The 12,971-nt window shown below is 45.6% G+C and overlaps 1 protein-coding gene across 1 annotated transcript in view; it reads left to right on the top strand.

Moving 5' to 3' along the window:
• The first annotated feature begins 3,078 nt into the window (after nucleotides 1-3,078).
• The window catches only part of STAB2 (stabilin 2), a 104,215-nt gene continuing 94,322 nt past the window's right edge, over nucleotides 3,079-12,971 (top strand). Inside the window, exons 1-3 of the mRNA XM_070946614.1 lie at nucleotides 3,079-3,177; nucleotides 4,989-5,122; nucleotides 10,805-10,920. Coding sequence (XP_070802715.1) covers nucleotides 3,097-3,177; nucleotides 4,989-5,122; nucleotides 10,805-10,920 — 331 coding nt within the window. The 5' untranslated portion in view covers nucleotides 3,079-3,096. The remainder of the gene's footprint in view (nucleotides 3,178-4,988; nucleotides 5,123-10,804; nucleotides 10,921-12,971) is intronic.

Below are 12,971 nucleotides of genomic sequence, written 5' to 3'. Positions count from 1 at the left end.
CGGAGTTACGTCTGGTGGCCCTCCATGGACAGAGACATTGAACAATGGGTCTCCAGATGTGACCCGTGCCAAGAAGTTCGCCCAGCGCCGCCGCAATCCGAAGTCGCGAAGTGGGAGACCCCCAGCAACCCCTGGTCGAGGATCCACATTGACTTCGCGGGTCCGATGCAAGGGCGACACCTCCTCATCGTGGTAGATGCCTTCTCCAAATGGCTCGAGGTGGTGCCCGTGGCATCTACCACAACGGAAGCAACCATCCGAGCCCTGCGCCGCCTTTTTGCCACACATGGCCTACCGGACGTGCTGGTCTCAGACAACGGCCCCCAGCTCACATCCCTGGCCATGGAGTCTTTCCTGGCAGGACTGGGCATCCGCCACGCCCTGTCCGCCCCTTACAGGCCGGCCGGAAACGGACAAGCCGAACGCATGGTCCGACTGACCAAAGAGGCCCTCACCAAGATGGGCCCGGGGGACTGGCAAGAGCGCATAGACAATTTCCTCCTCACCCAGCACATCACGCCACACGCCACCACCCACAAGAGTCCGGCCGAACTGTTGATGGGCAGAAGGTTGAGGTCACCCTTGGACCGGCTGCACCCCCAATACAGCCCGGAAGTGACCGCAACCGCCAGCCGCCCGCTTCGCGCCTTCAGCAAAGGAGATTCAATCTTCGCGCTGAATTTCAGCGGCTCTCCTAAGTGGCTGAAGGGGAAAATTGCCAGCACAACCGGGCCCAAATCCTACATCGTTGAGTTGGAAGATGGACAGTTCACGAGACGCCACATCGACCAACTCCGAAAAAGGTGGGGGGGGCACAGGAAAACCAGCCTGACGAGGGAGGCCTACAACACCCCGACGAGGTAGGCCTCCAACACCCCGGCGAGGTAGGCCTACCACACCCAGACCAGGTAGGCCTACAACACCCCGACGAGGTAGGCCTACAACACCCTGACGAGGTAGGCCTACCACACCCCTGCGAGGCAGAGCAGCACCACCCCGACAAGGTTGGCCCAGCCCACTACCAACTGCTGTCACATCGGCAGCCCAGCGAGGTAGACCGGGGCCAACCGCACGGGGGAGGGCAACACCAACCCAGCCAGGTGGGCACCGGGCACGGCAAGGCCAGGGACCACCAACCCAGCCCGCAGGTAGACCGGGACCTGCCCAGAGGAGGAGCAGCGCACCCCACCAGTTACAGCAGCCCATGCCAGCCCAGCCAGGGAGACTGCAGTTCCAGGCGAGTAGACCGGGACCCAGCCAAGATGGGCACCCCACGACCCACGGGCGAGGGTGGCACACGAATCACCGACGTGGGGGACCCCCGCCCATCACAGAAGACAGCCAACAAACGACACCCCGACCCGGATGACCCCAGGCACCACCCGACGGTAGACCAGGGACTAGGGGGAAGGGAGAGCCGACAACAACACGGCCAGGTAGACCTGCACCACCCCGGCAGGGGAGACCTCCGCCGCCCCGCAGAGGTAGTGCCGCAACAACAGCCCGACCAGGTCGACCACCACCGACCAGACGAGGTAGACCAACGCCAGCCCGACCTAGCAGACCAACGCCACCCCTGCGAGGTCGGACAACGCAACACGGGCCAGCACCACCCGCAGCCGGCGGGCCGGTCCAGAGGGCACCAAACAGAACCACCACCCACCCGGCACCAGGCCGAACCGCAACCGAACCGCAGCGCCCGGGAGACCAGGGAGGAGCAAACGATGGACTTACCGAGACTCAGACGCTCTTCCCGGGTCGGAACCGAGCCACCGAGACGAGGCGACAGATCCACAGGCCAGGAAGAAGACCATCAGAACCAGCCATCCAAGGTTTGCGGTCCGGCCGGAGGCGCTGGGGGTGGCCCCGCTCACTCGACAGCCGAACCAAGCCCGGTTCCGGAGAGGGAGCCCGGAGACGACAGAGCCCCGTCCATCCAGGTCGGAGACGGAGAACAAGTGAGACTGCGCAGGTCAGCGAGGGTGCCGAGGCGTCCTACGTACCTGCGCGACTACGTGACTTTTGTGAACGAGATTGACAGCTCAGACTAAGGGGGGAGGAGTGTTATGTCCTTATAAGGGCATCCGCCCTGATTGGTTGCCAGCCATCGGGCGGGAGATTTGAATCCCTGTCTAGGGGCGGTGCGTCTGCCGGAGCGAATATAAGGAGAGCTCCGGCAGCGCGCCAGCAGTCTTCTTTTACTTGTTACATTGTAAATAAAGTTGTTACATGTATCGAGCTGGTCACGTCTTCTGTTCCTGCGCCTGATCTAACATCAACTAAACCAATAAGCATGATTTATAAACTGCTACAGCTGTGTTAATGAAGTCAGAGTGAAGCAAATCACACTTTAGTTTAAGGGATGGAACCAGATAATATGTGGTTCTGGCTACTTAATACAATGTCTACTTAATACAATGAGATTTACTTTTAAAGAAACAAGAGATTTATAAGATCAGATATGCAATTATTACTCTACAAATCAGATGCTTGGTTCAAGCTTTAAAAACCAATCAATAAAGATGAATCACTGAACAAATACTGTCTACGTTTAACCAAAACATAAATACATTTCTCCCACCTCTGGAAATTTTCTCATCAGGTACTTAGAGCTTCAACCAAGGGCAAATGGTTTTCTGATTGACTTCCATTTAAGACAGATTTGTGGGTGAGACTTTGTGTCACAGCTACTTTCCCAAACTAGTGTCCGAAATGTTATCTTCTGTCAATGACACTTGGTCATCTGTCCTTGAAACTTTGCTGTCAACAACAGCAGAAACTGGGGAGGGGGAAGTTGGTGGGTGAGAGTTGATAGAGTGAAATAAGGCAGGATACCAGTGGAGTGTTACCAGTAGGAAGTGTTAACTGGGCTTGCCGTAAGCATTTTCCATAATCCCATGCCTTTGGGGTAGCTTTTCCTGTCCAATATCAGGTTTCATGTGGTCTCTATTCTTTGCTCACTGCAGGAGAAGAAGAAAAGGAATGTGTGGTTTGAATGACACTATCTGCTGATGTGGAAGAACTGAGCAAAACGGCATCTTGGAATGATCTATTAATGCATTGTTAGAGTCCATTGACAGCCATTTCTTCTTCATCATGAGAAAGCAATTGCCACTTGCAATACTTCTATCATTTGTGATGACAAATGCCATCAGTCTTGTGGAAAGTACTCAGCAGGTAAGAAGTATTTTATATTATGGTGATGGCAGAAGCTTATGTGTAAATTCACACGTTCTACCCCAAGTAGTCATACAGCAAGGACTTTGGGGTGAATTTTGAGCATGATTCAAAAGTTCAGGATTGGAATATCTGGCTGATACATCATAAATTATTTAAATCAGTATTTATATTACCATTTTGCTAATATAATTTAGTTAATTTAAAATTTAGTTATTCCTTGGGAATAAGTATTCTTAAACAGAATTTACTTCAAATAAAGATGCAAAGGTTGGGCTGTAAATCAAGTTGGATGAGACTGGTTTATGATGTCTTCACAGAAGTTTGATGGTCAAGAAATTTCTCCTAGTGAGATTTGGAGGACTTTTATCTGAGAAAAAAAAAGAATTCAATGCAAAAAGCTATTCCCTTTCTCAAGCAAATATTTATTTATTTATTTAATCCCCCAAAATTATATCCTGATTTTATACCTATGCCAAATTAAACAATAAAAAAAACTAATTGAAAAATTACAGGAAAAAATCAGAAACAGATAAAAATTATTTTCTGTCTCCTGACGAAACCTGTGTCTCAGCAAGAGGTTCTGTCTAAGTGGCCTTTTTTAGTTCTAAGTGGCCTTTTTTAGTTCTATGATTCAAGGAAGGATGTTGTCATACAACAAAAATGTTGCCCCATTTAAGTGTGGCTCAAAGAAAGGAAATAACTTCTGCAGGTAATTTTGTCAGGAAAAATAGTCTCCCCTACTTAAGAAATATAATCATTTTCAGTGGCACGTTCTATGGTTACGCTCAAACTAAATTGCCATAATGCCCTATTGTTGGGGCCAACCTTGAAGACTCTATGAACATTTCAGTTTATGCTACCCTATATATGTAATGGGACAAGTTTATTTCCTTCTCATGTTGTGATGTAGACCGCTATAGATTTAATGTTTGTTGGATGTATAAGATAAAATAAAAAAATTTAAAAAATTTTAAAAAAAGAAAATTTCAGTTTATGCAAAACACAAATGAGAACTTGATTTAAGGACTAAGGCCACTTGTATGATCTGTGACTCTATTTCTTGGATCAATGCGATATGGTATTATTAAACTTTAAACCCTAGCTAATTTGAAGTTACTTCATTTGTGTGTTTATTTAGGCTATTATCGTACTCAGCATCAGAGTAGAACCGGTTAAAAAGAATGCAGACAGGATCTTTTTTGAAGTATTTCAATCTTTCTGGAACAGTTTTCCCCAGAAAATGCATATATGGACCCTTCTTTTCTGACTTTATGAGAGCCTTCTTTACTCCATCCCATAATGGAGCAATGTTGTAGACTGTTGCTGCTCTACTATTCTTTTTATTCAGTATTCCTTGTCATCCTTGATGTCATCTATAAAATGAAATAGAGCCAAACTGCTATTAAAAGCACAGTTACACTCAGTGGTGGGTTTCAAAAAAAATTTACTACCGGTTCTGTGGGTGTGGATTGCTGGGCGTGGCATGTCTTAGTGGGTGTGGCTTGGTAGGTGTGGCAGGGGAAGGATACTGTAAAATCTCCATTCCCACCTCACTCCAGGGGAAGGTTACTGCAAAATCCCCATTTCCTCCCGATCAGCTAAGACTCGGGAGGCAGAGAATAGATGGGGGCAGGGCCAGTCAGAGGTGGTATTTACCGGTTCTCCAAACTACTCAAAATTTCCGCTACCGGTTCTCCAGAACTGGTCAGAACCTGCTGAAACCCACCTCTGGTTATGCTCTATCAAAAACTGTTTCCTTAATTTCTCTCTCTCTCTCTCTCTCTCTCTCTTTCTTACTGCCCTTTAAGGAAAGACAGAGATGTGATGAGGATACAGTGTTTACCACAAAAACTAAATGTGGAGCTTGTTCTGTTAATTATAAAATCCGGTGTCCTGAAGGTTATAGCAAAATTACCAAAGGCTCTGGGAAACGCGGCTGCAGGTAATACTTATGTTAATCACTGATAGATGTTTTCTACTCTGAAAGTTAATTACTTAAAGGGCTATTTGGGGGTGGGGGGTCAGGTTAAGCTCTATTTTTTACAGTTACACACATACTGAACATATACACAAACTTGCAGATCCTATATTTCTATCTTCATGTTTTTATCTGAAGCATATGGTGTGTGGAGGTGAAGATGGTGGGATATATCTGGACATTTCTTCTATAGATGCACAAAGAATTCCTCTGGGCATTTCTAAGCCTCCTAAACACAGAGAGTTGAATCCTACCCCACTTACAACTGTGAGCAGAAGTGGGGTGAGAGCCTTTTCAAACAATACGTTGCTGTCGAGTCCTAAACAGTTGCACTGTTCTGGTGCTCATAGCAAAGTACTTCCAAGTAATTTGAAAGAAAATGAAGAACTGAAAATTTGGGTAGGCTGTGGAAGTAATCAGCATCAAGATCTGGGTAATGGTTTATTGATGCTAATTGAGGAACCAAGCTACAACTGAAAACATCAGTCGTGTTCATTAACTGAAAATAGTCCTTAGGAAAATCCCATAAAGAAGTCTGATATACTAGCTTATAATTAGTTCACTATCCCATTGTAGGGAAGGGTTAAACTCAAAAGATAGTGGATTGGATCTAGATATCTACGCTAATAAGTGAAGCAACAAAGATTCTACTACTCTAAGATTTATAATCATAATCATAAGTTTATTTGTCAAGCATATATAAGATAACAGGTAAAAGTATAAACATAATTTGAATACATGAAAAGAGTAAGTAAAAAAGGAATATTAGGACAGGGACGGTAGGCATGTTGTTGCACTTATGCACATCCCTTACAGACCTCTTAGGAATGGGGTGAGGTCAACAGTAGACAGTTTAAGGTTAAAGTTTTAGGAGTTTGGGGAAGAAACTATAGAGTCAGGTAGTGCATTCCAGGCATTGACCACTCTGTTACTGAAGTCATATTTTCTGTAATCGAGTTTGGAACTATTTACTTTTTAATTTCTTTTAATGTTACATTTCTTTTAATGTTATACTACATGTGTAAGTGTGAAAGAAACCAAGAAGGATTGAAGAGAAATCAAATCCTACAATATTTGGTTGAATTAAAGATTAAAACACTTAAAAATAAATGGAGGTTCAAGTAAGATTCTTTTTTCTTTTCTTTTTTTTGGCAAAGTTCTGTCAACCTTTAATAAACTTTTTGCTGACATCAGGATTGAAAAGTTGATGTTTTATGGATTTGCTTATAGATAATGGGTGGTAAATGAGATGAAGAAATACCGGTTTGTAATCTTATAGGAGGTGAAGAGTTATTAAATTTATTTATACGTGTGATGAAAGTTGGAAGTCACTTCTTCTGGCATGCAGCGAAGAGGGGGTTGAGGGGTTTTTTATTTAAATTTTTAATGAAAATTTTAAGGGGACCCGGGAGGAAGGGAGGGGGTTGTAAAAGTGGACCTGGGGGGTTCCAGATAGCTACTGAGCGGGGTGATAGGTTGATTGGCTGCAGCAGAGGGATCGGGAAAGGAAATTTATCCGGGGAACAGGGGGGCGACAGGAAGGGCAATGTAATTGAAATAATTAGTGGGAGGGGCAGGTATGATGGGCGCAGGGGGCCATATCATGTGTCGGGGGTGTGCACACGCTGTTTACGAGCAATTGCACACTCCGGCCCCCAATGCGCGACTCGTGGCCTGGGTTGTGCAGAGTCTCAGGCCCAGGGTCCGTGGCTGATGTTGTGTAATGCCAGGTCGGTTGTTAATAAAGCCCCCCTCATTTGTGATCTTATTTTGGAGGGGGGTGCGAACCTGGCAGGTATTACGGAGACCTGGCTGGGCCAAGAGGGGGAGGTTCCACTCATTGAAATGTGCCCACCAGGTTTCCGTGCATTTCATCAGCCAAGGGCCCAGGGGAGGGGTGGGGGAGTAGTGGTGATTATTAGGGAAAGTCTTTGTCCGAGGGAGACCACTGTTCCTCAGATAGCCGGATGTGAGTCCCTTTTTGTGAAGTGGGGCCGTGGGGTGCAGATGGGTTTGCTGACTACGTACCTGGCTCCCTGCCACGTGGCAGCGACCCTGCCCGAGCTACTCGATGTCATTGCCGGGGTGGCGGTTGATACCCCCAGACTTATTGTCATGGGGGATTTCAACCTTCCATCCGCGGGTGAGGCGTCAGAGGTGCTCGGGAGTTCATGGCTTCCATGACGGCCATGGACCTGACCCAGTTAGTTCAAGGCCCCACTCACATAGGGGGACACACTCTGGACTTGATTTTTGTCTCTGGTCAGTGGCTGAATGATCTTGGTAGAGGGGACCTAGATATTAAACCCTGGTCATGGACAGATCATTCGCTCCTTCACTTGGACTTTCCTACCGCTTCCCCCTGCCGCAGGGAGATGGAACCGACCAGATGGTTCCGTCCCAGGCGCCTGATGGATCCCGAAAGGTTCCTGATGGAGCTTGGGCCATTTCCTGAGACTCTGACACACAACTCGACTGAAGAGCTGGTGGCCGCCTGGGAGAGTGCGGCCGCCAGAGCTTTGGATCGTGTCGTGCCTTTGCAGCCTCTGACCCGATGCTGATCTCAATTGGCTCCTTGGTTCTCTGAGGAGTTGAGAGAGATGAAGCATCGGAAAAGATGCCTAGAGAGCATTTGGAGGACTAGTCAATCCAATTCTGACCAGACACTTATATCAAGACCTACCTAGTGGCGATAAAAGCGGCGAAATCTAACTATTTTTCGCATCTGCAGAGAACTGCCCAGCCGCCCTATTTAGGGTGACCCACTCCCTTCTTCGGGGGGGAGTGCGGGAAGATCCCTTGCAGGGTCGTGCTGAGGATTTTGTACAATTCCTGCATGATAAAGTCGCTCGGATTCGGGATGGCTTGGACTCCGATTGGATGAGTCCAGGGGAGGAGACGAGGGTAGGTCTTGAGAATATTATCTGGGAGGAGTTTGATCCTGTGGCTCCCGAGGATGTGGACAGGTCCTGGGTAAGATTAGTGCTGCCACGTGTTTATTGGACCCGTGTCCCTCCTGGTTGGTACTGGCCTCCCGGCAGGTTACACAAGGCTGGCTCCAGGGAATTATAAGTGCTTCTCTGAGTGCGGGTGCCTTTCCTGCCGCCTTGAAAGAGGCGGTAGTGAGGCCCCTCCTCAAGAAGCCTTCCCTGGACCCAGATGAATTAGCCAACTACCGTCCGGTCTCCAACCTTCGTTTTGTGGTGAAGGTTGTTGAGAGTGTGGTGGCACGACAGCTTCCCCGACACCTGGATGAAGCTATCTATCTGGACCCTTGCCAGTCGGGCTTCAGGCAGGGGTACAGCACAGAAACGGCATTGGTCGCATTGGTGGATGATCTCTGGAGGGCTCGGGATAGGGGTTGCTCCTCTGTCCTAGTCCTATTAGATCTCTCAGCGGCTTTTGATACCATCAACCATGGTATCATGCTGCAGCGCTGGAGGGGGTTAGGAATAGGGGGCACCGTTTTGCGGTGGTTCTCCTCCTTCCTCTCTGACCAGTTTGTGTTGGCAGGGGGGCAGGGGGGCAGAGGTCGACCTTGAGGCACCTCGCATGGGGAGTGCTGCAAGGGTCGGTCCTCTCACCCCTTCTGTTCAACATTTATGTGAAGCCGCTGGGTGAGATCATCCATGGTTTGGGGGTGAAGTGTCATCTGTACGCTGATGATACTCAGCTGTACATCTCCACCCCAGACCGCCCCAATGATGCCCTTGATGTGATGTCTCGCTGCCTGGAGGCCGTGCGGGTCTGGATGGGGAGGAACAGGCTCAGACTCAACCCTTCCAAAACCGAGTGGCTGTGGCTTCCGGCATCCCGATATAGTCAGCAGGTGCCATCGCTGACTATTGGGGGTGAATCTTTGCCCCCCACAGAGAGGGCTCGCAATCTAGGTGTCCTCCTGGATGCACGGCTGTCTTTAGAAGAACATATGACGGCTGTGGCCAGGGGGGCCTTTTATCAGGTTCACCTGATTCGCCAGTTGCAGCCCTTTCTGGACCGGGACGCCTTGAGCATGGTCACTCACACCCTTGTCACCTCCCGGCTGGACTATTGTAATGCTCTCTACATGGGGCTCCCCTTGAAGAGCACTCGGAGGCTCCAGCTGGTCCATAATGCGGCCGCACGGGTGGTTATGGGCGCAACTCGTTGTGCCCATGTGACACCCCTCCTGCACGAGCTGCATTGGCTCCCAGTGGTCTTCCGGGTGTGATTCAAGGTGTTGGTCACCACCTTTAAAGTGCTCCATGGCATAGGACCCGGGTACCTTCGAGACCGACTTCTGCCACCAATAGCCTCCCACCGGCCAGTTCGCTCCCACAGAGAGGGTCTCCTCAGGGTGCCATCGGCCAAGTTATGTTGGCTGGTGACCCCCAGGGGGAGGGCCTTCTCTGTGGGAGCCCCAGCCCTGTGGAATGAACTGCCCCCGGAAATACATAAGATCTCCGACCTCCAGGTATTTCGCTGTGCACTGAAGACCCTGTTGTTCCGCCAGGCCGGGCTATCAACATAATAATTTTAAATTGGGGTATTTTAAATTTTAAATTTCTGGGGTTTTAAATTGAGCCAAATTTATTTAATAATTTTAAATTTTTAATTGATGTTTGTCTTGTGTTTTAAATAGGCTGTAAACCGCCCTGAGTCCTTCGGGAGAAGGGCGGTATAGAAATAAAATTATACTTATACTTATACTTCTTCATATTTTTTAATTCATTATATTCTTTCTTTTCTTTTTAAAATTTTCTTCCTTTTTTATTTACTTCTGTTTCGTTTGTATTTTTTTTTTACTATTGAAATTAAAATTCTTAATAGAAATTATATGTTTAAAACATTGAGAATACCGGTGGGATGGAATAGTTAAAGATTAGGACTGGAGAGATGCACATCCAGTTCAACCTTCACCCGTTCTTTTAGCCTAGCTAATCTCACAAGGTTGTTATGGGGATAAAATAGAGACTCCCCCAGTGTAAACTACCTTATGCTCCTGGAGGGGGAAAAGAATATAATTTTAAGACAGAGAGAGAGAGAGAGAGCTCTGCAAAGAAAATAACAGAACATCAGGGAGAATAATTCTAATTTAATCCTTTCCTCTGTGCTGGCTTTCTCTTTGCCGTAATACAAACTAAACTTAAAGAGAAGAAAAGGAAAAGGAAAAAGAAAAGGAAGAAAAATGCTCTTATCTCTACCACAGTAAACTGAAGTAAACATCAATTCAGCCACTTGTGCAATAGGAAGGAAGCATATTTGAAGTTTCAGCTGTTTCTCTGAGTGTAATGTTATTACATACAGTCCAAGCTTATTGTTTACTTACTTAAAAATGTCACAAGCCAGGTCCCTCGTCTCTTCTGCTGAGAGACCATAATTTTTTCCCGTAGACATTGGATGGATATTCATCTCTTCTTTTACCACACACACTTCTTAAATAACCCAATTTCACTGCATTCAATTTCTATGTTTGTCCTGACATAGTCAATTTGTTACTTGTATGTAATGAAGTGGGCACAAGCATGCTCTTGTACACTTCTTTTGACAAAATTCATTCTTTATATACAGCAGATATTATCCATACTATTGCTTTTCCATTAAAAGAAAATATTCCCGAAGTGGAAATCAAGAACCTTAACAAAAGTCTACATCTTTGTCCTATAGATACCAGTATGAAATCAGCTCTTTATCTCTTTCTTTCAATGGTTGTCAGCATACCTGTATGCGAACATTGCAGCAGCCACAATGTTGCTCAGGATACTGGGGACAAGACTGTCTAGGTAAAAATATTCATCCTTGTGATATTTTATAATGTTTTTTTTTCTTGCTTTCATAAATCAGTTCCTCTGTTTTATCTTTTGGTACTTTATGCATTAGTTAACAGCAGTGGTGAAATTCAATTTTTTTTACCACCAATTCTGTGGGCGTGGTTTGGTCGGCATGGTGTGGCTTGATGGGCGTGGCTTGGTGGGCATGGCAGGGGAAGGATATTGCAAAATCTCCATTCCCACCCCACTCCAGGGGAAGGTTACTGCAAAATCCCCATTCCCTCCCCACTCCTGGGGGAAGGATATTGCAAAATCTCCATTCCCACCCCACTCTGGTATTTGCCAGTTCTCCGAACTACTCAAAATTTCCGCTACCAGTTCTGCAGAACCTGTCAGAACCTGCTGGTTTTCACCCCTGGTTAACAGGGACATTCATGATTTATCTGAAAATATTTTGCAAAGAATACTTTTTAACAGGAGGAGATAGATCTTTCCTATGAGGGTTGGGCAGTCTGTTGTGGTAAAATCTTGGGAAACTGTAGGTCAGAATACTCATGAACTACATGATATTTTAGGTTATAATGTTCCTAAAAGGTTTCTAACACTAGCAATATTCTTAACCCTAACCTAACAGCTCTGTTTGAACATCCTGAGGCTCCTAATTCATTAATTTAAATTAGGATTTTTTTTAAAAAATGGAGTTATTTGCAATACATTTATACCTACAGTCAAACACCAGTTTGACACCAGTACTTCTGGTATTTTATTCATAAAGCAATGGTTATACAGGAGTCCCCAAACTTGGCAACTTTAATGTGGACTTCAACTCTCAGAATATCCCATGCTGGCTGGAGAATTCTGGGAATTGAAGTCCACAAGTCTTACACTTGCTAAGTTTGGAGACTCCTGAATTATACCATGGTAAGTGAAAAAGAAGATAGAATTCCCTGTTGGAGACCAACTGTCCCAGTCAGGAGGTAGGCTTAAGCAGGGAATTAGTCTGGATTCATTATATGATTACATAATGAATCTCCCCCTCCAAATGCCTTTGAGCCTTATCCCAGTTGATAGCTGAATCTCTGAGGAGATTCCTGTAAAATAAGTATAGGACAATAAAGTAGTTAGTTTGAATTCTACAAGGGTGGGTCTGGTTGTTTGCGCCTAACATTCCCAGAGTTTTAAAAACTGCAACTCATTACTTTACAATGAGGATTATGCAATATACTTAGAAGCCAACTTTGCATTTCTCTGTGTGAAGAGAAATATTTTGGATGTCTGACTATATTGAAGAGCTCAGCAACATAGCAGAGCCTTAAATCCATGCTTACTGTTTTTAAGAAAAACTCACGGTTCTATAGAAAGGATGATACCATCTGGAACGAGCTCCCCCCAGAGATACGGAAGATCCCGGACCTGCGCACGTTTCGCCGTGCTCTCAAAACTTTTCTATTTCAGCAAGCTGGCCTGGCCTAACTCCCATCTTTTAAATTTTTTAAATTTTTTAATTTGTGATTTTATAAATTGGGTGTTTTAATCTGTGTTTCGGCCGAAATATTTAATAATTTTAAGGGACTTTTTTAATATTTGGATTATCTGTATTTTATCTTGGCTGTTCACCGCCCTGAGTCCTTCAGGAGTAGGGCGGTATAGAAATTTGATTAATAAATAAATAATAATAAATAAATATTCCACCATTATACATGTTAGTGCAGATAAAAAATGTTTTTACCTGAGATTTGGAGGAGAAGCCCCCTTTTTTAATGTTATATGCCAGGCGTAGAAATTACATCACCTTTTCCATGCATTTTCTGTCTTACAATACTGAAAACTATGATGTTAGGTTTTAGCAATAAGGTTTAGGTTAAGTGATTATAAAAAGATGGATTAGGAATTTTGTGCAAGTAAAGACCACAAGTTGCCTTTGAGTGAATCAAAAGAAAAAAAAATGTAACAAAAAGAAACTTTCCAAAGATTTATATTTTATATTAATCCCTCTTGTTCATTGTTCAGCACTTCTACCCTGCATTCATGGGCTACTTGGAAGCAAATGTTGCTGCTTTCAG

The sequence above is a fragment of the Pituophis catenifer genome, unplaced genomic scaffold (assembly GCF_029215685.1).
Source record: "Pituophis catenifer annectens isolate HBS135680 unplaced genomic scaffold, rPitCat1.0.hap2 SCAF_7, whole genome shotgun sequence".
Taxonomy (NCBI): Eukaryota; Metazoa; Chordata; class Lepidosauria; order Squamata; family Colubridae; genus Pituophis; species Pituophis catenifer.
Note: the sequence above shows the minus strand (reverse complement) of the source record. Positions and strands in the feature narration are given on the sequence as shown.